Source organism: Dipodomys merriami, unplaced genomic scaffold (assembly GCF_024711535.1).
Source record: "Dipodomys merriami isolate MVZ:Mamm:240054 unplaced genomic scaffold, mDipMer1.0.p SCAF_8, whole genome shotgun sequence".
Lineage (NCBI taxonomy): Eukaryota > Metazoa > Chordata > Mammalia > Rodentia > Heteromyidae > Dipodomys > Dipodomys merriami.
Window position 1 is genome coordinate 24,199,173 of NW_027206401.1, and position 22,275 is coordinate 24,221,447.

Consider the following 22,275-nt stretch of genomic DNA (forward strand, 5'->3'; position numbering starts at 1 on the left):
TACAAAAGCAGTGCTAGAACTGGTCGTGGGAAATGTCAAGTGCCACTCCGTAGAGAATAGGAGACAGACTGCTCATTAATTGAAATAGTTCTGGGATAGAAACAGGGACATAGTGCAGTTGGTGTTGATGTTTTCCTTCTGTGTACTCGATTTCCAGCTTTTCTCAAAACTGAAAATTTAAACTAAAATTCCAATACAGTTTGAACTATTACATAGAAGCAGAATTGTTAAAATACTGAATTTAGGTATTTTCACTGTTAAAATCTGTTAAAACTAAATATGCACATGGAAATGATTAAACTAAAAATTCAACTTTATATTTCAATATTTTGGAGCCTAAAATTTAGAATACTTTCAGAAAGGAAGATAGGACTGGTCATTGCCCTAACATCTGTTAACTTGCAGAATTATCTTAGCTAATTATTGATTAAACTTTATTTGTAAATCACTAAATTGTTTTAGAAATGTTCATTTGATCTACTTTATAAAACAGTCTGCCATGTAGTGAAATCTTCACTTTAATATACCATTTTTTAATCATTTAAAACTAAAGAAAACAGTACTTGAAAGTGGCAGTACACTATTTTATATTTAAATCTTTTCCTTTTGATATTACCAAAATTGGCACATAGACAAAACAAGTTTAATGTTATTGTTAAACTTGGTCTGAAAAAGGGTCCTTGGCTTTAACCAGAAACACCTGGGAAATTTACAGTTAAGCCTGATAGGTGTTCTGTTTAACCATCAGGGCATTAGGTATAATAGAGATTCCTGATGGGTTTAGTTCTTATCAGAAAGATTGGAGGTAGTGGTGAATCATGACATGTTTAATGACCATCAGTTTTATCTGTAAGTTTCCTACTTGTTCTGTGTCAAAATTTTATTTTTGATACTCCCCTTTAAACTGTTAACTATACCATCAGGGTATGCCTAAAAAAAGTAGGTAAAATTAAATAATTTTTTTTAAAACAGCTAATACTAAAAGGGAAGCTCCAAAGTGACTCAGGTGCTAAATTCCAATTTTATTTAGTCTGTTCTTTTTTCCTTAGTGGAAAGACACTGAGGATGGAGCAATAGATGACAAATTGGTTAGTCTCCAAACATGGAAGCAAATTCCCATCACTAGTGAAAAATTCCTACTGGAAACCTTGGCTTTACTTCTTTTCCCAATTTTTTTCTGACTCTTGTATACTTTGAATGATCTCACTCTAAATTTGTGTTGTCTGAAACATTCCTTAGGTTGTTGGTGGTTGGCAGAACTAGTGAATTTCAAGCCCTGTACACAGTAGTTTTGCATGCTGACTTTAAGAAATAGTCTGTAGTGTTGTCTGTTGCACTTTGCTCTGCTTCATAATGATAAGTACATTTGGAGGAAAGTACTGTAGTCTCAACTGGTGTTAATATTGCTACTTGTAAACCTGTAATGTGGTTGAACTGTGATCATGGCATTGTGTTTTTGAAATAATATGAAATGACCATTGATGCTTACTGTTTTGGATAGCTGTTTGTTCTCCCTGCATGCTTGAAGAAAGTGCAGCTGTATTAGAGCTTTACAACTTGGAGCTGGCAAAGAGCATGCGAAAGAGGGGATGCAGTCCATTATGTTATGTTGATTCCCAGATTTGTCCCCATTTTTCATTTTTTCTGAAATTGAAGAATTCATATCCCTTTTTCATGGCAAAAGACTGATTATTACATCTAAAGTTTAGGGGGCAGCATCTATATTATATATTACGAATTGTATTCACTGGAAAGGCTTCCTGCTGCCTGCTACTAAGGAATACAATGTATTCAGAAAGGGAAGATCAAAGTGGCTTTTAAAATATGGCTTTACATACTTCTTTGGTAAAAGTATATTTTAAAAATTACTTTTGAAAAGTACAAATCTTTTTGCCTCTAGAAAGGGAAGTTGCATTTTCATTGTTAGTGTTTAAGCCAGTTCTTTTTTCTTATTTTAGATTTTAAAATGGTCTAATTTAAAATTAAAGCTGCATTATGTTTAACTTCCCAGGTGAGGAAGAGCAGAGATTGACATTGAAATTACTTTTAATAGTGGGCAAAGTTTCCATTTTAGTATTAAGATTATTGCCACACATTGAAAACAAACAGGGTAATCTCAACAATTATTTCGTTCTACCTCTGTTTACATGGTTAAATAAACTAGGAGATGTTTCCTTAAAACACATAGATTCACATACTGCTTTGTTGGCTCTTTGTCAATATTTGATCCTTGGAAATGCAGGGGGTTCAGCTTTTTAGTTCAATTACAAAATGAATACTGTTTTCTCCATTCATATCCCTTTTAGAGTATTACCTTTTTCCAAAGGGCAAAGAGCAGAATTTCCTACTGTGAATGCCTTGTCAAATTGAAACAACAAAACCTGTGTACTTGAAAAATCAAAAGTTAGAGGTCTGTTTTGTGGAAGCTCTGAAGACATTTTTTTCCTGTAACTCATCCTCTATGATAATGTGACATGATGCAGCTTTAATATGCTAAATCTAACCTTAACTTCTTAAGTTCAACTTCATTCCATGCTTCTCAGCCTCTTGTTAACAAATATGCCCATTAACTGGTAACGTCTGAAACTAACCGGGAGGCTTTTGGAATACTGTATTTAATCTCTGCCCTATAGCAGAAGCAGCGCTGCCCTGTGCTGGAAGACCAGCTGGTGGACCTGGTGGTGTACGCCATGGAGCGGTCTGAGACCGAGGAGAAGTTTGACGATGGGGGAACAAGCCAACTCCTTTGGCAGCATCTTTCCAGTCAGCTCATTTTCTTTGTGCTTTTCCAGTTTGCCAGTTTCCCACACATGGTCCTTTCTCTTCATCAGAAGGTATGTCCCAGGTGTCTTGAGTCAGACCCACTTCCCCAGTGATTATTCATTTTCCACCATTTTGAGCACTGCTTAGTGATTTTAACAGAGGCAGAAGTTGGGAAAGAAACTTTTTCCAAAAGTCGTTAAAATTCTTTCAGTCACCCTACTTCTCCCCCACTATTGGTTTCTGATATGATCTCCAATAAACTAGGGAAGTGTTTTATCACAATTAGTCTTTGGGAATTTTAAGTTAAAAAAACAAAACCTGGTATAGTAAAATTTTTTACAATTTTTTTATTGTGATTAAGTGATTACATAAATTTCACAATTTTCACAAATTTCACAGTATTGTGGGATAGCGATATTTAGTTCAAGTCACACATTCTAATGATGAAGTATTTTTAATAAAAATTAACCATATTGACTTTGGTTCTTATGCACACAAGACTAATTGGATCCTTTTCAGAAACATTGACTTTTGATATGTGTTGTGAGAGTAGAACCAAAACATATCCAATATGAAAATAATTTAGCTGGCTATACATGATATATCCTGAATTCAGAATAATAACTAAGCAACAAATCTTGAGACCAGAAACCAAGTGTCAGTTAGCTTTTCATCATTATAACAGAACCTAAGTAACTTAAAAGGAAGACAGGGCTGGATGTTGGTGGCTCACTCACACTTGAAGTCCTAGCTACTCAGGAGGCTGAGATATGAAGATTGTGGTTCAAAGCCAACCTTGACAGAAAAGTCTGAGATTCTTCAGTTAACAACTAAAAAGCTAGAAGTGGAGTGGCTTAATTGTAGAGCGATAGCACTGAGCACAAGTGATCAGGCAGTGCCCAGGCCCTGAGTTCTGACCCCAGAATGGGTACAAAAATAAAGAAAAAGGAAGAAAGGTTTCTTTTGGCTCAGAAGTTTCAGTCTGTGGTTTCTTGTCTCCTTGCCTTTGGACCTATGGTGAGACTATGTCTCAGTAGCACCAGACTTTAACACATGAACCTTTGGGAGACATTTAGGACTCTAGCCATAACACCAGGGTTTTCATAAAAGAGAACAAAAAACAAAACCCAGAACTCTGTTCAGTCATTTCTTTTAAGTAATTGTATGTGCATTTGTACTTAAATATCTTTTACAGTTAGCAGGGCGAGGCCTGATTAAAGGCAGAGATCATCTGATGTGGGTTCTCCTGCAGTTCATTTCTGGAAGCATTCAGAAAAATGCACTTGCTGATTTTCTCCCCGTCATGAAACTCTTTGATCTTCTGTACCCAGAAAAAGAAGTAAGTTTTACTGAATATCTGACAGTGTGATGAGTGAATCAATACTAATTTGTTAAGGATTTTCTTGTGATTATGTGAAGACAGCACTGGAATGGGGTGAATTATTTTCCCCAGTCTTGTGACTAACCCTGATCACAGCCTGAGCACTCACTTTCTTTTGACTTTAGATCACTTTATGGACAGTAAAGAAATTGAACAAAGTTTTCTAGTTTATCCTTATTCCTAATTGACTAAGTCTGCTATTCTAAAAGCCACTAGGTTGGGAGGGATGGGTGATAACAATGAAAGGGTTACATCTATCAAAATGCATTGTACTAACAAACTGATTCTGTTGAATAGTAACTCTTTAAGATAATAAAAGTACGATTTTAAAAAAACATCAGTACAGTTTTAATCTATGCACAGCATTGCATGACTAAATGACAAGCGTATGCTTTATCTACTTTTTGTTTGTCAATTAAATGACAATATGCCCACCAGCCCTCAGTGTTCTCTTCTGTTTGCATAATATGAGAGAGCAAATGTTTGAATCACATGTAATGTGATATGTTTTGATTGATGTCATTTTTTAGAAATACAGAAATTTTTAAATGTGATTTACCAAATTTATAAAAATTAAGACTGAATAGAACAGTAAACCCTCTTGTAACCTCATCACCTAGAAATTCTTCATCTTTCCTTCTTACCTTGTTTTGTTAATGTGGGACAGTCTTAAAGCAAAAGCAAACTCCAGATGCCCATACCAGTTGACCTATCCACCCTGGAACTACAGTCCTAATCTCAGGCTCCTAAACTATCTCAGATATACACACCAGAATGCCCAGCTGTGGGTTTAAATGGGTCTCAGAAACTTACTGCCTAGCCTTCCTTGAGCCATGATCCTCTAAATCTCAGTCTTCCAACCTCTGCCTGCATAGGTTGCCTCTTTTTTAGAGTTTTTGTTTTAGTTTGAGTAGGCTATGTATCCCAGGTTGGCATATAATTCTCTTGTCTCACCCTCCACAAGTGCTGGAATTCAGGCATAGACCACTGTTAATTTATTTAAATATATTTTTATCTAACTAGTTGTACAAAGGTGTTACACTGCTCCCTGTCAGTTTATGAGTAATCCTATTTCTCATACTTCTTTTTTATGTTCTTGAAAAGCAGATATGCCCCGCTTTCTACCTTACCCTTATTTTTGTTAATTTTGTGATATATACAATGAATTCTTGATTACATTCTCCCCCCTCCTTCCCCTTCATTCGTCTACCCTCTCTCCTGACCCACCCCCCCTTGCAAGTACCTATTTCTTGGTACTTATTTTGTTGGGGTTTGACTGATTTCTTTGTAAAGAATTATACTATTAAAGCTATCTCCCTGTTGAATGGCAACTCCTTTGAACAACTGAAAGATAATAAAAAAATATTCAAAAAGGAAAAGCAGGTACACTTTCAAGAGGTGTGAGCAAATGCTGATCAATAGATCTTAAGTTGCAGTGACGAACTCCTAGAGCTGTAACTAGAGGAGTGCTCAAGTGGTAGAGTGCCACTTGTGAATGAAAAGGCTGAGTGAGCATTTGAGGCTCTGAATTCAAGCCCTAGTACCAGAATAAAAAAGTTGTGTTTTACAGAGTAGGGTCTGTTGCTCAGTAGTGTATTACAAAAATCTAGAAGGAAGGATTTTAACTTTTGCAGTAGAGGTTGTTATTTTACTCTGATTACACATTGTATTTATGTATCAAAACATCACATGGTACATACATAAGTGTACTATTTAATATTTTAAGGGTACAAATTACATACTAAGTAGATAACAATAAAAACTAAATCTTAAATGTACAAAAATTATATATGTACCATGTAATATTTCCATATATGTATTATTGCATATTTATTTATCAGTTAAGATCATTGTCCTAAAAGCTTATGTGAGACTTAGATTGCTGTTTATATATTTATGACATTTGATATTATTTCATAATTTTAACTTTAAAGTAAAAAACTTTTAAATGGTTTTTGTTTGAGAAGGCACTGATAGGAAAACCTTGACTCTGAACCTTTTATTTTGTTGGAAAATAAAAATACACCAGAGAGTATTGTTTAATAGTTAAATGTTATGGTTGTCAAACCTTCTGATTTGTATTATTGAGCCAAAGAAGCATGGAGGGTAAACTATCTTTGAGAAGAATATACCAGAAAGGATTATTAAGATGCATATAAATATTCTAATTTTTCTTAAATAATATGCTAATTGTTCTTTTTCAGTGTATCCCAGTTCCTGATATTAACAAACCTCAGTCAACTCATGCTTTTGCAATGACTTGTATTTGGATTCATCTCAATAGAAAAGCACAAAATGGTGACTCTAACCTACAGATCCCAATACCTCATTCCCTAAAGCTACATCATGAGTAAGTTATTTGTTGCTTGACAGTGTTCCTACTTAATAAGTAGTAAATCATAAACTAATACTAGTCTAAGTATATGACCAAAGTTTGAAAATCTCCCCACACCTACTGGAGGCAAGGGTGAATATTTAATATGTTTGTCATAACAAGAGAAATTAATTGGAAGCAGTTTCAGAAAATAGCAGAAAAACCTGTTTATACATACATTTTAGATTACATCTAATTTTGCCCAAGCCCCCCTCAAACCACAATTCTACCTCCACTTCCACATATTGGAGCTATAGATATATACCACCATAATCAGTTGGTTCTTTGAAATACAACCTCAGGAACTTTTTTGCCCAGCCTGGTCTTGAATCTGGGTTTTCCCATTTCAACATCACATGTAACTAGGAATACAGTATACATCCACACACCTTGCTTGACTTTTACAAATGAGAAGATATTTCACAATTTTTCAAGTCCTTGCAATTTATACATGACCTGAGACATCTTTCGTTCATTGTGCCTCCAAATAACATGATTTAGCTAGCATATTCCCTCTTGACTCAAAATGACACCTTTTTAAAATAGGACTGTGCTGCAGGCAGGGCGTTAGGGATAGCAGAAATTCCTCTAAGAACTTGAAAGGCTTGCCAGATGTCTGCATAGGAGACTAGAAAGTAGGTTTGTTTCCACCCATTTTATGAGATAGTCATAATCATATTTTCATAGTGGTATTACTAATGAAAGCCTGTGTTGTGTTTAAGCTGATGATAAATAGAAAAAGTTGATGGATTTGGGAGTTATTTTTTCATTCTCTGGAACTTGGCCCAAGAAAATCCTGTATATATAGCAAAAGCTTAAAAAATGTTAATAGTTTTACTCTGTTGTTTTCACAAACTATAGTATCTATGGGAATAAAAATAGTGATTACATAATGATGGAGCTTTTTGAAAATGCAAGTTAAGAGGACTAGTGGTTCATACTTGTTATCCTAGCTATCAAGAGGCTGAGATGTGAGGATTGTGGTTTAAAGCCAGCCCAGGCAGGAAAGTCTGTGAGACTCTTATCTCCAATGAAAGGCCAAAAGAACCAGAAGTGGCTCTATGGCTGTAGTGGTAGATCACTAGCCTTGAGCACAAAAATTCAAGGACAGCCCCTAGACCTGGGGCCAACACCAAAACAAAACAAAAAAAAGAAACATATTAACTTCATGTAAATCATTTTCATTTTTTTGTTGAATGTATGTGGATTTTTAGGTTTCTACAGCAGAGTCTGAGAAATAAAAGTTTACAGATGAATGACTATAAGATTGCCCTATTGTGTAATGCATATTCTACAAATTCAGAGTGTTTTACATTACCCATGGGAGCTCTGGTGGAAACTATTTATGGAAATGGAATTATGAAAATACCTCTCCCTGGAACAAGTTGTTTGGCTTCCGGATCTATCACTCCCCTACCAATGAACCTGCTGGACTCACTGACTGTCCATGCCAAAATGAGGTATGTTCTTTCAGTTATCAGAGATTGATGGCAGTAGATTACAAAACTTGGCTTCATGATTGTAGGTGTACATAATACATGTGCATACATGGTTGGTTGTTTTTTAAGACAAAAGGAATTTTGTCAATTGTAGGAAGTATAGAATATACATATATGCGTAAAGAATAATTTTTGTAATCCTTATGTAAGAAATAAGTATGATAAAATCTTTGGGTACATATTATTAATCATTTTTTTACATGGGTAAATACGTGTTTATGCTTTCTTTTTGTTAAGAACAAAAGTGAGCTGTTTTATCATGTTTTTCTATAATAAACACTTTTGGTTCCAGTGTTTTCAAAAGAAATTTTTTGAGCTGTGCTAAATTTTTTTAGGAGGTTATACATGATTGTTCAGTCTCTTTCCCATTGTTGAACAGTGAGGTTTTATGCAATGTCTTCCTATTATAAAGATGATGAGACTTGCTATCTTTGTTGCAGTTGTATAATTACATTCTCTGTAGAAGTTTTCTTCATTTTTATAAAATGATTTTTTGGAAGTACAATTGCTAAGTCCAGGAAAATAAAATTTTTAAGATTTTTATTGCATTCATTACAGAGACACAGTTAGAATTATGTTTTTGAAAAAGATAAAACGTGCCTCTTATTGGGTGCCCAGAGTGGCCAAGGTGAAATCTAGATTAGTGAAGCCTGGCACAGAGTGATGGGAAGCCAGATATTACCACACATGAGGGATGAATATATGGAGAAGATTACACTGGGGAGCATGAGTCTCCATCTTGTGCCGCCACCTTAGCTGTGTTGTAAGAATACAAGCATATGTATCTTCATTTTCCAATATTCTGAGAAGGGCAAGGAATCTAGATTTTTATTTCTAACCTTTCATATTTTAAATATTGGCTCAGATTTAAAACAGTAGGCCACAGAGAACATGTATGTGAGTCTCCCAAGTGAAGCATGAGTTCTAGAAGAGCTGTGTTCTTAACGCAAATGTGATAGGTCATATGTTCCACTTGCATGGATAACATATCTGAGCCCTGTTGGAGCCTAACACCTGGATCTGAGCAGTAGTTTATGAAATAATTCTGTGATCTAAAAACTGTTTAATTCCTCAGATGTACCTAGTTTCATATTTGAATAAGAAAAGCAGGCTAAAAGCACTCAATCTCTTATGATTTGCTCTCATGATTTGTGTATTTGTCTTTATGAACAGAGGAATCCCATCATCTATTTCAAGTACCTATATCCCTGGTCTGTAAGCACACAAAAATTAAGAATTCATTTCCAGTTGTACAGTATTATCACCAATTGTCCCATGCAGCTAAAAGGTGTTAAATAAGTCAAGCTCATTTGAATCCTTTCAGTTCAGATTTATACTAAGTTACCTATAAGCACATAAATAAGTCAAGCCCATTTGAATCCTTTCAGTTCAGATTTATACTAAGTTACCTATAAGCACAGTATACCCTTTATTTTTGTAAAAAGTGGGAGTTTTATTTTCTTCTCTTTTATTCTTCTCAGCCTTATTCACAGCATTGCAACCAGGGTGATAAAACTCGCACATACCAAAAGCAGTGTGGCCTTGGCTCCAGCCCTAGTGGAAACTTACAGCCGTTTATTGGTCTACATGGAAATAGAGTCTTTGGGCATCAAAGGATTTATCAGTAAGAAAGGACTTTCTGTTATGTCTAACTATTAACAGAGTAATTAAGTTATGTATGCTCATCTGTGTGGTGAGTAAACAAGTCATTGTCATCACAGAGTATCTCTGCTACCAAGGAAGACAGACAGGACTACAAATAAATGAAATAGACAAGATCTGTCAGGTAACAGTGAGTTACAGGAAAAAGCAGAGAATAGGAAGATGTGTCGCTCTTTAATGTCTGTCAGAGGAATGGGTTACAGTTTTAAGCAGCAAGGAAAGGGTAATTTGTTGAGTACTTGGTATACAAATGAATAGGACAGACATCTTTATGCAAAGATTTCTCATGAGGCAGCAATGCTGTCCTCTCTTAAGTAAGTCTAAGGCAAAAAGGTAAAAGAGTTTTTCTAGCTGCAGAAGACATTTTATAATGTCGGTTCCATATAATGCAATACTTTCTGATTCACAGTAACTTTATGCCAAAACAGTACAACTTTAGTTTTATCCATAGTAACTCTTCCCAGGTAATTGGTATGAGTATAACTCATACAACTTCTTTGGAGGGAGAAGGAACAAGGATAATGTAATACAATTTTTTTTTTAATGTGAACACAATTTGGGCACAGTGATGCTTGTGTCCTAGCTACTTAAGAGGTTGAGGGAAGAAAATTTTTAAGTCTGAGTTCAGCACCAGACTGGACAATGTCTCAAAACAAAACAAAAAACCCTAGGGCTGGGGATTAACTCAGTGGAAATGCTTGTAAACTCTGGGTTCAGTCCCTATCACTTCCATAAAAAGAAGTGGTTTATTTTTCTAAAAATGTAAAAGGTAAACTGAGAAGTGAGGAAGGTTAGAAAAATTTTCTTTATACCTTATCTCCTTTTACTTTCCAAGATTAACTTGAGTCTCATTTGTCAAATAAGGAAATATGAGAATATATGTGTGTTTGTATGGTATGTATGTTTTTTCATGGCCAAATTTTTATGCATTTTACTCTTGTGTAACTTTCTCCAGACATCCTTTGATGTGTACCTTTCAGTAACTCCTGCCACAAATTGTCCTGTTTTCCAGGTCAGCTGTTGCCTACTGTTTTCAAGTCTCATGCGTGGGGAATCCTACACACACTGCTTGAGATGTTCAGCTACCGGATGCACCATATTCAGCCTCATTATAGAGTTCAGCTGCTAAGTCATCTTCATACTTTGGCTGCAGTTGCACAAACAGACCAGAACCAACTCCATCTTTGGTAAGCTCATTGACTACTCCTTTCCTTAAGATTATAGAAACCATATTGGGATCGAGGAACTTAATCCTCCATGTTAACCATTTTCTCATTCCTTTTTATTCCTATGTTACAAAACTCTGCTTTTTTTTCCCACAGAAGGGTTAGTGTGTATGTGTTTTAGGCCCCCCCCTTTCTTTTTTAAACTTAAAGCCTTAATGCTTGCTAGCAAGTCCTAGCAAGTCTTGAGATATGTCCTAACCCCAAACTCTGTTTCTAAGGTATTGTATTTCCTGTATAGGCAGAGTCCCATTTTTAATAGAAATTGGTTAAAGATAATTGAGAATTAATACTTCCAAGGTCTTTATTATGTTCTAACTTAACATTTTATAATACTAGATTTACGTTGACTTTAGTTTATAGTTAAAATAGATTAAAAGAAGACAATGATCAAGATTCATTGTATTCATGTACTACTTTGTTGAATGGCAACTCCTTTGTTCAACTACTTAAAAATAAAATTACATATATGTCACAAAAAATATGAATTTGACTTTTCTTTAAAATAAGGAAGCATGCCAGTTATCCACGGCATATGCCTGTAATCCTAGTAACTCATGAGGTGATATCCAGAGGATTGTGGTTTGAAGCCTGTCTAAGCAACAAAGACTCCATCTCCATAATAACCAATAAAAAACAAAACTGGAGGTGTAGCTCAAGTGGTAGACCACCAGTTGAGCTAGTGAGCCAAGCAAGCATGAGGCTGTTCAAGTCCTAGTACCATCAAAAAAAAAAAAAAAAAAAAAAAGAGTTGTTTATGCTTTACAAAAGGTTTTAGTCCTGCAGGTATATAAAAAGTCAAATGATTTTCATTTTAAAACTTAGCATCTCAAGAGTTCTTAAACTAATGGTCAATCTTACATAAAATTTTTTGGTTTTTTTTGTGTTTTTTTTTTAGTTTTTGTTCTAATCAAGGAAAAGAAATGCATAGTTTGCCTTTTTTAATTAACCTGGAATTAGATTTAATTCCATAATTCTGAACTGCTATCTATATCTGTTTCCCATTTCTTTTTGTTTGCCCCCTTTCAGTGTTGAGAGCACTGCATTGAGGCTCATAACAGCGTTAGGAAGCTCGGAGGTCCAGCCGCAGTTTACACGGTTCCTTAGTGATCCTAAAACTGTGCTGTCAGCAGAATCTGAAGAACTGAACCGAGCTTTGATATTGACGCTAGCCAGAGCAACTCATGTGACAGGTACAGTGACTTTGACAGAGAAGGCGTGCTTTGGTTCTGCTGCTCACTGGGGTGAGACCATTCTCCAAAGGCATTTGGTCATGGTGTTGCTATCTTTTATGTCAGTCATAGTGGAAACTCTGAGCTGAGGCATACCATCCCTTAACTGGGTTGAGCTTTTTTTTAGTCATCTTCCATAACTTAAAAATAGCAGTTTCTAAGAATTTTGGTCTCAGGCTGGGAAGGTGGCTCAGTGGTAGAGTGCTTGCTTAGCATGCATGAAGCCCTGGGTTCGATTCCTCAGTACTATATATACAGGAAAAAGCTAGAAATGGCACTGTGGCTCAAGTGTTGGAGTGCTAACCTTGAGCAAAAGAAGTTCAGGGACAGTGCCTAGGACCTGAGTTCAAGCCTCAGGACTGGCAAAAATAAAAAATAAAATAAATAATAATAAATTTAATCAAAAAATAAATAATAAATTTTTTTAAAAAATTTGGTCTCCTAAGAAAAAATTGCTCTAAGAAATAATTGAAATTCCCCAGTAGTTTGTATCTATTTTCCTTTATTAACTATTAAGATAGGGACACATAAAAATACTTAAAAATAAACTCATCACATCATATTAACATATGTAGCATTTTTATGCAAAAACATACTATAGTGAGAATCAGGTGCCATTTCAAATTTTGTATTGGTTTGTAATATCTGATGAAAAGGTACATCAGCGATTCTCAGATCTGCTGAGAGTATCTAGTCTGTTACAGTATATCATATTAGTACACATAGGTATAGTTAGAAGAGTGAAATGTATTTTTAAGAGCTTTTCTGCATAATTGTGAATGTTCTTTGAAATCAAACTTTGAAAATTGTGATTTTTAAAAAATAGTAATCAGATTTATTAATCTCAAATACATTTATATAAACCATATTGCTTCATATAAACCTCTATGATTTCAGGATGTATAGTTATAGTACATACATACTTATAGTTGTTTTAATCACTGGAAAAGACTTCCTTGATTCTATTTGCTTGACTCAATTAAGAGCCAATAAATCATTGTTGGAGTGAATAAAGGGATACTCTTAGACCTGTACCATTGTTGAATCATTGGTATTCTGTAACCTTAAAAAAAATTTTTGTGGTCTCTTACTATACTCATACTTGCTGATAGCACAATCCATGTCACTCATAAAGTAGAAAATGTAGTCTTAAGTTTATATCACTAGGTGGGCAATGAGTACAGTACAATGAAGATCTCAGAATGGCCATTGTATTTTTCTTTCTTGATAATGTATTTGATAACTTGTGGATATGTTCATATATGTGAAAATTACATCTGTTTGTTTATGTTTAGATTTTTTTACAGGTTCTGACTCAATTCAAGGAACATGGTGTAAAGATATACTTCAGACCATCATGAATTTTACTCCTCATAATTGGGCTTCACACACCCTTAGCTGTTTTCCAGCACCACTACAGGTAAATTTTGTCCTGAATTACATAATGGATACATTTGAAATCTTCTTTAATCATAGTGTCTAGATTAAATCTTGATAAGATCCAAAGAAAGTAAATTTCCATTTCTTTTTTTTTTAAACATTTGTTTTTTCTCCCAAAAATCTCTTCAATTGTTACTCATTCTGAGCTGGGACTAGCCATTTCTAAAGCTTTCATTTTTGTGGTTTCATCTTAATAGCCAGCAGTTTGGGAGTCTCACAGGTTTTTAGTTTCTTAATTTTCACAGTACTTGAAAATTTCTCTCATAGAGCTATAACAGGGAGGAATGCGCTTCAGTGGAGCTTCAGAGAATACATATGTGCTATGCCTAATCACCTCCAAAACTATAAACCTGATATTTTTAATAAAGAGAAAGGCAGATGATATAAACATGATTCTTGGCAGACCTCACTTATCTTCTATTTTTCAGAGAAAATTTAAAGCACAGTGAGCGTTTTGTTTTGTTTTAACTTATAGTAGGGCTAGAGCAGTGGTTCTCAAACGTACCAGAATCACCTAAAGGGCTTGCTGAGCCACAGACTGCTAGTCCACAGCCCAAAAATTTTTGGTTTCATAGATCTGGGATAAAGCTCAAGAATTTGCTGAGACTGTTGGTTGGGAATGCTCTTCATAGAGACAATAAAATATGTAGCAAAAGAATAGTGGATTCATTTTGTGTCAGGGTGGAGGAGAGGGTACTGGGACTGCAGATTAGAGCATCCAGCTCTCAACTCAGCTTGAGAAACTTTGAGTTTAGGCTTGCCTGGATTTCTGTTTAGGAAATCTTAGGCTAAACACGCTTTCATTTTTTCCATATTCAGAAATTCAGACTACTTACTGACTTGGGTGAGATCACTTGGTCTATTAATTCCAGAACTGTTTTTTTTTAACTCCATATTTCAGTGCTCTTTTAACTATAATCAATGAACTAAAAGCTTCTTGTCTTCCATTTAGGCATTCTTCAAACAAAACAATGTACCTCAAGAAAGTCGTTTTAATCTGAAAAAAAATGTGGAAGAAGAGTACAGGAAGTGGAAGTCAATGACCAATGAAAATGACATCATTACCCAGTTCTCTGTGCAAGGCTTTCCTCCTCTCTTCCTGTGTCTTCTCTGGAAAATGCTATTGGAAACAGATCATATTAGTCAAATTGGCTACAGGTAAGCCAAAAACTTCATTGGCATTCCATTTGGCAAACATTAATAACCATATAGTAATATAGAGTGTATTTTTACCCTTTGCCTTTCAGAGTATTAGATAGAATTGGAGCCAGGGCCTTGGTAGCCCATGTAAGAACTTTTGCAGATTTCCTAGTATATGAGTTCTCTACATCAGCTGGAGGTCAACAACTGAATAAATGCATTGAAATTCTTAATGACATGGTATGGAAGTACAACATCGTTACATTAGACAGACTAATTCTCTGTCTGGTAAGAATAAATGAGTTTCTAAGCCTTATTCTCTTTGGATCAGTGTGTGTGGCTCCTAGATGGGGTGTACATTAACTGTATATTGTGTCATAGAATTTAATATATTTAACTTATATAATTTAATATAATCACACATGCTGTATCTTAAAGAATCAGATTTCTGAATTTCTTCTTTCAGTAAGTGTATATTGAATATCTATTGTTGTATATACAAAGCTTCATAGTAAAATAGGATACAGAATGGATACTCTTCTGTGAAGTTCTCAATATAAATGGACTCAGTTCTGAAATACTCCCAATAAGGATAAGTAGTAGTTAAAAAGTCATTACATTTCTTGTAGCATGCTAATAAAACATTTCTGTTCACTTATACTACTGTCACAACTTAATGTTCTTTAACTTGGGCTACTGTCCCAACTGAATGTTCCTCATAACCGGTGTCTCTTATTGCTGATAGTTATTTCAAGAAAAATGTTGAGAAGTTTCTAAATCATACTGAAAATGTGCAATTAAAAAATATACTGGTAATGATGTTGTGGTGGTTACTAGCTATGGAGCATAGATACAAAGGTAGTTATAAATTACAGTATGAAATAGGGAAAGATAGGTTATAAATCAGTCAAATAAAAGGCTACGATAAAGCTGAGCACTGGTGGCTCACACCTGTAAGGCTGGGATCTGAGAATCTAGATTTAAGCCAGCTGGAGTAGAAAAGTCCCCTTGAGACTTGTATCTCCAATTAACTACCCAAAAACCAGAAGTGGAGCTGTAGCTTAAAATGGTAGAGCACTAACCTCGAGCAAAAGAGCTCAGGGACACCACCCAGGCCCTGAGTTCCACAACCAACAAACAACAACAACAAAAAAGCTAAGATAGAAGTGTAAGGAAAATACTGCCAATGAAATAATGAATGGCCACATCTAACTACATGCAAGGGTCCATTAACTTTCAAATAGTAACAGTAGACATCACTGGTGGAAGAAATGGTAAGCCAAAAATAGATTCACCATTAAGTCAGGAATGGTGAATAATTTGTTTGAGATAAACTAGACATCTAAGAAAAAAGCCTGATCAGGGATATTTTACTGTATTTAGACAAGTGACAGCACTGCTTCTGAACCTACTGAATATTTACATTTAATTTTTCTGTTCTCCAAAGGCTATGCGAAGTCATGAAGGAAATGAAGCCCAAGTTTGTTATTTCATAATTCAGTTGTTGTTACTCAAACCAAATGACTTTAGAAATCGAGTAAATGACTTTGTGAAGGAAAATTCACCAGAGCACTGGCTACAGAATGACTGGCATACCAAGCATATGAATTATCACAAGGTACTAACTGTAATTAGTGTTTCAAATAGTCCTTTCAAAGCCTGGGTATGTATTTGGCATTCATTTGGCTGTTCTTTCTATGGTTCTACTGTTTTCCTTACGATCTGTATGGAAGTACACTAGTTCCAGAGTTGCGCAATGAATTAAAAATAAATTTAAACTTAGTGACAGTAGACATGGGTTCTTTAAAAAGAAGAAAGATATAATAAAGTATCATGTAAAGTGTGTCCTTAAAGAAAACTGAGTCAGAGTTCAGTGGTAAAGTGTATACTAAGCATATGTCAGACCCTAGGTTCAGTCAGCAGCACCAAGAAACAAGGTTTTTATTTAAAAAAAAATATATTTTCAGCTTTTTTAAGAAAATTTTCAAAAGATGCCCTAAACATGTGCCATCTCCTCACTTTCACAGAAATATCCAGAGAAGCTCTATTTTGAGGGCCTGGCAGAGCAGGTTGATCCTCCTGTTCAGATCCAGTCTCCCTATCTGCCTATCTATTTTGGAAATGTGTGTCTTCGGTTCCTCCCAGTGTTTGATATAGTCATTCACAGATTTTTAGAGTTGCTTCCAGTATCAAAGTCACTGGAGACTCTACTGGATCACCTTGGAGGCTTATATAAATTTCATGGTAAGCTTTTTCAAATTCTAATTGTCTATTAAATCTCTCTGACAGAAAGTAGACCAAAAATGATAATTTGGTAATAGTTCTAAGGGTTTTATTTTATGTATTTTAAAGTTTAAGGATGAATACTATGTAATGGTGGCATGAAGTATAAAAAGATGGCATAAAAATATGATTTAGACTACAGTGATTTATTGTGAACTAAATGGATCTGGGCAGCCTTTATGAATTGGTGGGATTTGAACCTTAATGTACATGATTTATATATGCAGAAGGGAAAAAAGCCCACTAGATAGAAAGGATCATTAGAGAAATTAAGTTATATTTAAAGAAAATTTTCCTATTGGGCTGAATTACAAATGTTTACTTCAGAGTTGTAGGAATAAGATTGGAAGCTAGGTGCCACTGGGTCACACCTATAATCCTAGCTACTCATGACATGGCTGAGATTGGAAGGTTAGACTGGTAGAAAAGTTTGTGAAACCTTTTCTTTACCATCAGCTGGGTGTGGTGGTGTACACCCGGTATCCCAGCTAGGATAGGAAGGCTGAAATAGGCAGATTGCTATCCTGGCTGTGCTTGAATGGGAAACCTGATTTCAAACATCTTGTAATCTCACCCTGTTTGATCACACCTATCATTTTAGCTACTCAGGAAGCTGAGATGTGAGAATCTAAGAGACTCTTATCTCCAAAAAGTGTAGATGTGACTCAAGGGTTAAGCATCATCCACGAGCTAAATATTAGCCCAGCAAGAACACAAGGGCAGAAGTTCAAGCCCCAATACCAACACACAGACACAATAAATACATAGTCAGTGAAGTACAGGCTGGAGATGTGGCTCACAGATAGGGCTTTCCCTAGCAAACTTTAAGCCCTGCAGTCAAACTCCATTCATTCATGCATGCATGAAGCTTGGAAAGCCATATTGTACTTGACATACGATCATCTTAAATGCTTGTTGACAATGGCCGGCTGGAAATTACTGAGTAAGTAATGATGGCATGGAAAGCATTATTTTAGAAGGATAAGGCCATTATTTCAGAAGGATAGGACAATATACCTTGGAAAGATGGGCACATTTCAGTGAGGCATGTCCAAAGCTAAACACAATGGTGCCACTGAAAATGAGAAAGGACAAATATCAAAAAAAGAAGGAACAGAATTTTTTTTGGCTAGCTATAAGGAGATCACAGATTACAGTATGGAACAAAGGGATAGAGAAAAGGAAAAGAAAAATGCTAAGTCTTAAGAATGGTAACTGACCTACCAACCTAAAGGCCCAGTGGCTCACACCTGTAATCCTACCTACTCAAGAGGGTGAGATCTGAGGATCATGATTCAAAACCAACCCTGGCAGGAAACTCCATGAGACATCTTATCTCCAGTTAACCACCAAAAAGCCAGAAGTAGAGCTAAGGCATTTAAAGGTAGCATCTAGGCCTTGAATTCAAGCCCTAAGATGAAAGGGAACTGGAGAATGATGCGTCAGTAACAAAAGTGTGAGGATCTTGGAACAGTAGCCACTGTGGAGACAAAGTATATTGGTCTGGTGGTAGTTCTGCTTAGACCTTAATGGAATATATCTTTCTCCAAAGCAGAAGTATGAGTAAAGTTCAAGAGAGCATTCCTTCCTTCCTTTTTTTTTTTTTTTTTTTTTTTTGCCTTTGTGATCAGGTAATATATGAACATGGTACATGCTGTATATACAGTAAAAACTCTGATCCCTATTTTACAGTTCGTCAATTCCATTCTCGGTAGATAGTCACTAGTATCAATTTGTTTGTCTTCTGGTACTGGAACTTGAACCCAGGGCTTGAGTGCCATCCTTGAGTCATGCCCGTATTTTGTTTTGGCAATAGAGTCTCACTAACTTTACCTGAGCTGGCCTTGGTCTTCCAAGTAGCTGGATTATGGACATATACCACCACGTCTTCTGTTTTCTTGTATGTGTGGTTTTCTGTTTTTGTTTATTTTTAACAAAAATAACAAGTTTTCTACTGTCCACTGTACATGACTGTCTAGGCTGTATCTGATGCAGGACTACAGAGACATTCATTTCTACATGTCACCTTTACAGGTAAATTTCCAGAAGTAAAATTGCTAGCTCACTATAAATATCTTCAAACTAAACTGTATATTATTAGGCACCCTCTGCCTGTTTTAAGATAAAAGGACAGTTTTTGTGGTACACTCTTGTAATCCAGGCTACTTAAGAGGTACAGGTTGGGAGGATCACAGTCTGTGGCTGGCCCTAGGCAAAAACGTATCCAGAAACTAAGTAAAGCAAAAAGGGCTGGAGGTATGGTTCAAGTGAGATCCTGAGTTTAAGCATACTACCAATAAAAGAAAAAGGCTGAAATATTAATTGCATGCAATTGTCCAGCATAATCCTCTAGGCAGTTTTTTTCAGCAATCTTGAAAGCAGAGGATTTATTCTTCACAGTTGTCAAGTTACCTGACAAACATTATGGTAGCCTATTTTCTTTTTACAGATCGACCAGTGACATACCTGTATAATACTTTGCATTATTATGAAATGTACCTGAGAAAGCGTGACCATCTCAAACGAAAACTTGTCCATGCAATCATTGGTTCGCTCAAGGACAATCGCCCACAGGGCTGGTGTCTAAGTGACACTTACCTGAAGAACGCCATGAATGCGCGAGAGGACAATCCCTGGGTTCCAGAGGACTCCTACTACTGCAAGCTGATTGGCAGACTAGTGGATAATATCCTTTTCTATTGTTAGTTTTGAGGCTCTCCAGAAATAACAGTATTTTGATTTATGGGAACACATTTTATTTTCAAAGTGCTATTTTTACATATTCAAAAGCTGTAATTTTTTTTTCCCTAAACTTGAACAACGTGGCTCACGCAACTCCTCCTATGCCAACTTGTTCAGTACGTAGACGTAAAAGCACAAACCTCTATGCCTAGCTTCAGTTATTTTTTTTATTGTGAAAATACCATACAGAGGGGTTATAATTACATGGGCAAAGTAATGCATACATTTCTTATCAAGCATTGTTGCCTCCTCCTTTGTTTCTCCTTCCCACTCCTTCCCATTCTCCCCCACACACACACACCTGGCCAAAGTTGTAGAGTTCATTTTTCGACATAACGACTTGTACATCTAATTGTTGCAATGGGTCCATCTGTATCCCTATTTAAACAATTTGTTTTTTCCCTTCCCCTCCACAAATTATACCAACATCAAATACAGTGAAAACAGAGGTTATACTATGGGGGAGGGACATACAAAGCAACAAATCATCTTATAAATATGTTAGAAACAATCACAAGCAAGCAAAAACATTTGAGTCCTTGTCTTGGGGTTCATTTCGCTTAACATCAACTTACCTGACCTTTTCTGCTTGTCTCAGACATTTACTAGTAATTGCAAATAAGGGATACCATGGGACCTATGTTTCTTTGGGCCTGGCTTACTTCACTTAATATAATTTTCTCCAAGTCTAACAAATGGGGCAATGTCATTCTTTCTGATGGAGGCATAGAATTCCATTGTGTATATATACCATATTTATCTACTGAGGGGCATCTGTGTTGGTTCCAAATCTTAGCTATGGTAAATAATGCTGCAATAAACATAGTTGTGGTGGTAGCTTTAGTATGGGCTTGTTTGTGATCATTAGGGGAAATGCCCAAAAGTGGGATTGCTGGGTCATAAGGGAGCTCTATGTGGAGTCTTTTGAGGAACCTCCATACTACTTTCCAAAGTGGTTGAACAAGTTTACACTCCCACCAACAATGCAGTAAGGTTCCCTTCTATCCACATCCCCTCCAGCATCTGTTGTTATTAGAGTTCTTGATAATAGCCATTCTAACTGGGGTAAGGTGGTATCTCCATGTTGTTTTGATTTGCATTTCTTTTATGGCAAGGGAGGTTGAACATTTCTTCATGTGTCTATTGGCCATCCTTCTTTCCTCTTCAGAGAAGTTTCTCTTTAGTCTTTAGCCCACTTATTTATTGGGCAGTTGTTTCTTTGAGAATTTGTTGTTGGGGATCCAGGTAATTGAGATCCAGGTATATCTTTAGATATGAGACCCTTGTCTGTTGTATGGCTAGTGAAGATCTTCTCCCAATTTGTGGGCTTTCTATTGATCTTGCTAGCTATGTCCTTTGCCCTGCAGAAGCTCTGCAATTTCATGCAATCCCATTTGTCCAACCTTTCTTTAATTTGTTGTGTTTCTGGGTCTCTATTAAAAAATTTTTGGCCTGTGCCAAGGAGACCTAGGGCTTCTCCATTTCCAGCCTGTAATGTTTTCAGAGTGTCTGCTTTGACTCCGAGGTCTTTGATCCATTTGGAGTTGATTCTGATACAGGGTGATATCTAAGGATCTAGCTTTAGTTTTCTACAAGTGATTAACCAGTTTGGGCAGCACCATTTACTGAAGAGGCTGTCTTCCATTCTATTTTTTTTAGCTACCTTATCAAAGATTAGATGGCTATAGGTTTGTGGGTTCATTTCTGGGTTTTCAATTCTATTCCATTGGTCCTGAGGTCTGTTCTTGTGCTAGTACCAAGCTGTTTTGATTACTATAGTTTTGTAATAGAGTTTGAAATTTAGTATTGATATTCCTCCAGCACTGTTCTTTCTGTTGAGGATTGTTTTTGCTATTCGAGGTCTTTTATTGTTCCATATGAATTTTTGGATTGCCTCTTCTATTTCCTTGAAGAATGAGGTTGGAATATTGATAGGTATTGCATTGAATTTGTAGATAGCCTTGGGAAGTATTGCCATTTTCATGATGTTGATCTTTCCAATCCAGGAGCATGGGAAGTTTTTCCACTTTCTAAGTTTCTGTTTTGATTTCCTTTTTCAGGTTTTTAAAGTTTTCACCATAGAGTCCTTCACTTCTTTGATTAATTTAATTCCTAGGTATTTTATTTTTTGTGGGGCTATTACAAATGGAGTTGCTTTCCTGATTTCATCCACGCTTTTCTCATTGTCGGCATACAGAAAAGCCAATGATTTTTGAGGGTTAATTTTATACCCTGCTACTCTGCCAAAGTTTTGAATCAGCTTGAGTAATTTGGGAGTGGAGTTTGTGGGATTCTTTAAGTACAAAATCATGTCATCTGCAAAGAGGGAGAGTTTTTATGTTTGGATCCCTTTTATGTTTGCATCTTGTCTTATTGCTGTAGCTAGGCATTGTAATACTAGATTGAAGAGAAGTGGAGAGAGTGGACATCCTTGTCTCGTTCCCGAGTTAAGAGGAAATGGCTTTAGTTTTTCACAATTAAATATTACGCTGGCCTGTCGGTTTGTCATATACAGCCTTTATCGGTTTCAGTTATT

The 22,275-nt window shown here is 35.9% G+C and overlaps 1 protein-coding gene across 2 annotated transcripts in view; it reads left to right on the top strand.

The window, feature by feature from the left end:
- Nucleotides 1-22,275, top strand: part of Med23 (mediator complex subunit 23) — a 45,207-nt gene that overhangs the window by 13,655 nt on the left and 9,277 nt on the right. For both annotated transcript variants that reach the window (XM_070010486.1, XM_070010487.1), the window contains 13 exons: nucleotides 2,634-2,834; nucleotides 3,959-4,102; nucleotides 6,349-6,494; nucleotides 7,733-7,978; nucleotides 9,499-9,641; nucleotides 10,692-10,866; nucleotides 11,932-12,095; nucleotides 13,430-13,554; nucleotides 14,527-14,732; nucleotides 14,822-15,002; nucleotides 16,162-16,332; nucleotides 16,742-16,958; nucleotides 19,447-19,683. In XM_070010486.1, coding sequence (XP_069866587.1) covers nucleotides 2,634-2,834; nucleotides 3,959-4,102; nucleotides 6,349-6,494; nucleotides 7,733-7,978; nucleotides 9,499-9,641; nucleotides 10,692-10,866; nucleotides 11,932-12,095; nucleotides 13,430-13,554; nucleotides 14,527-14,732; nucleotides 14,822-15,002; nucleotides 16,162-16,332; nucleotides 16,742-16,958; nucleotides 19,447-19,683 — 2,356 coding nt within the window. The remainder of the gene's footprint in view (nucleotides 1-2,633; nucleotides 2,835-3,958; nucleotides 4,103-6,348; nucleotides 6,495-7,732; nucleotides 7,979-9,498; nucleotides 9,642-10,691; nucleotides 10,867-11,931; nucleotides 12,096-13,429; nucleotides 13,555-14,526; nucleotides 14,733-14,821; nucleotides 15,003-16,161; nucleotides 16,333-16,741; nucleotides 16,959-19,446; nucleotides 19,684-22,275) is intronic.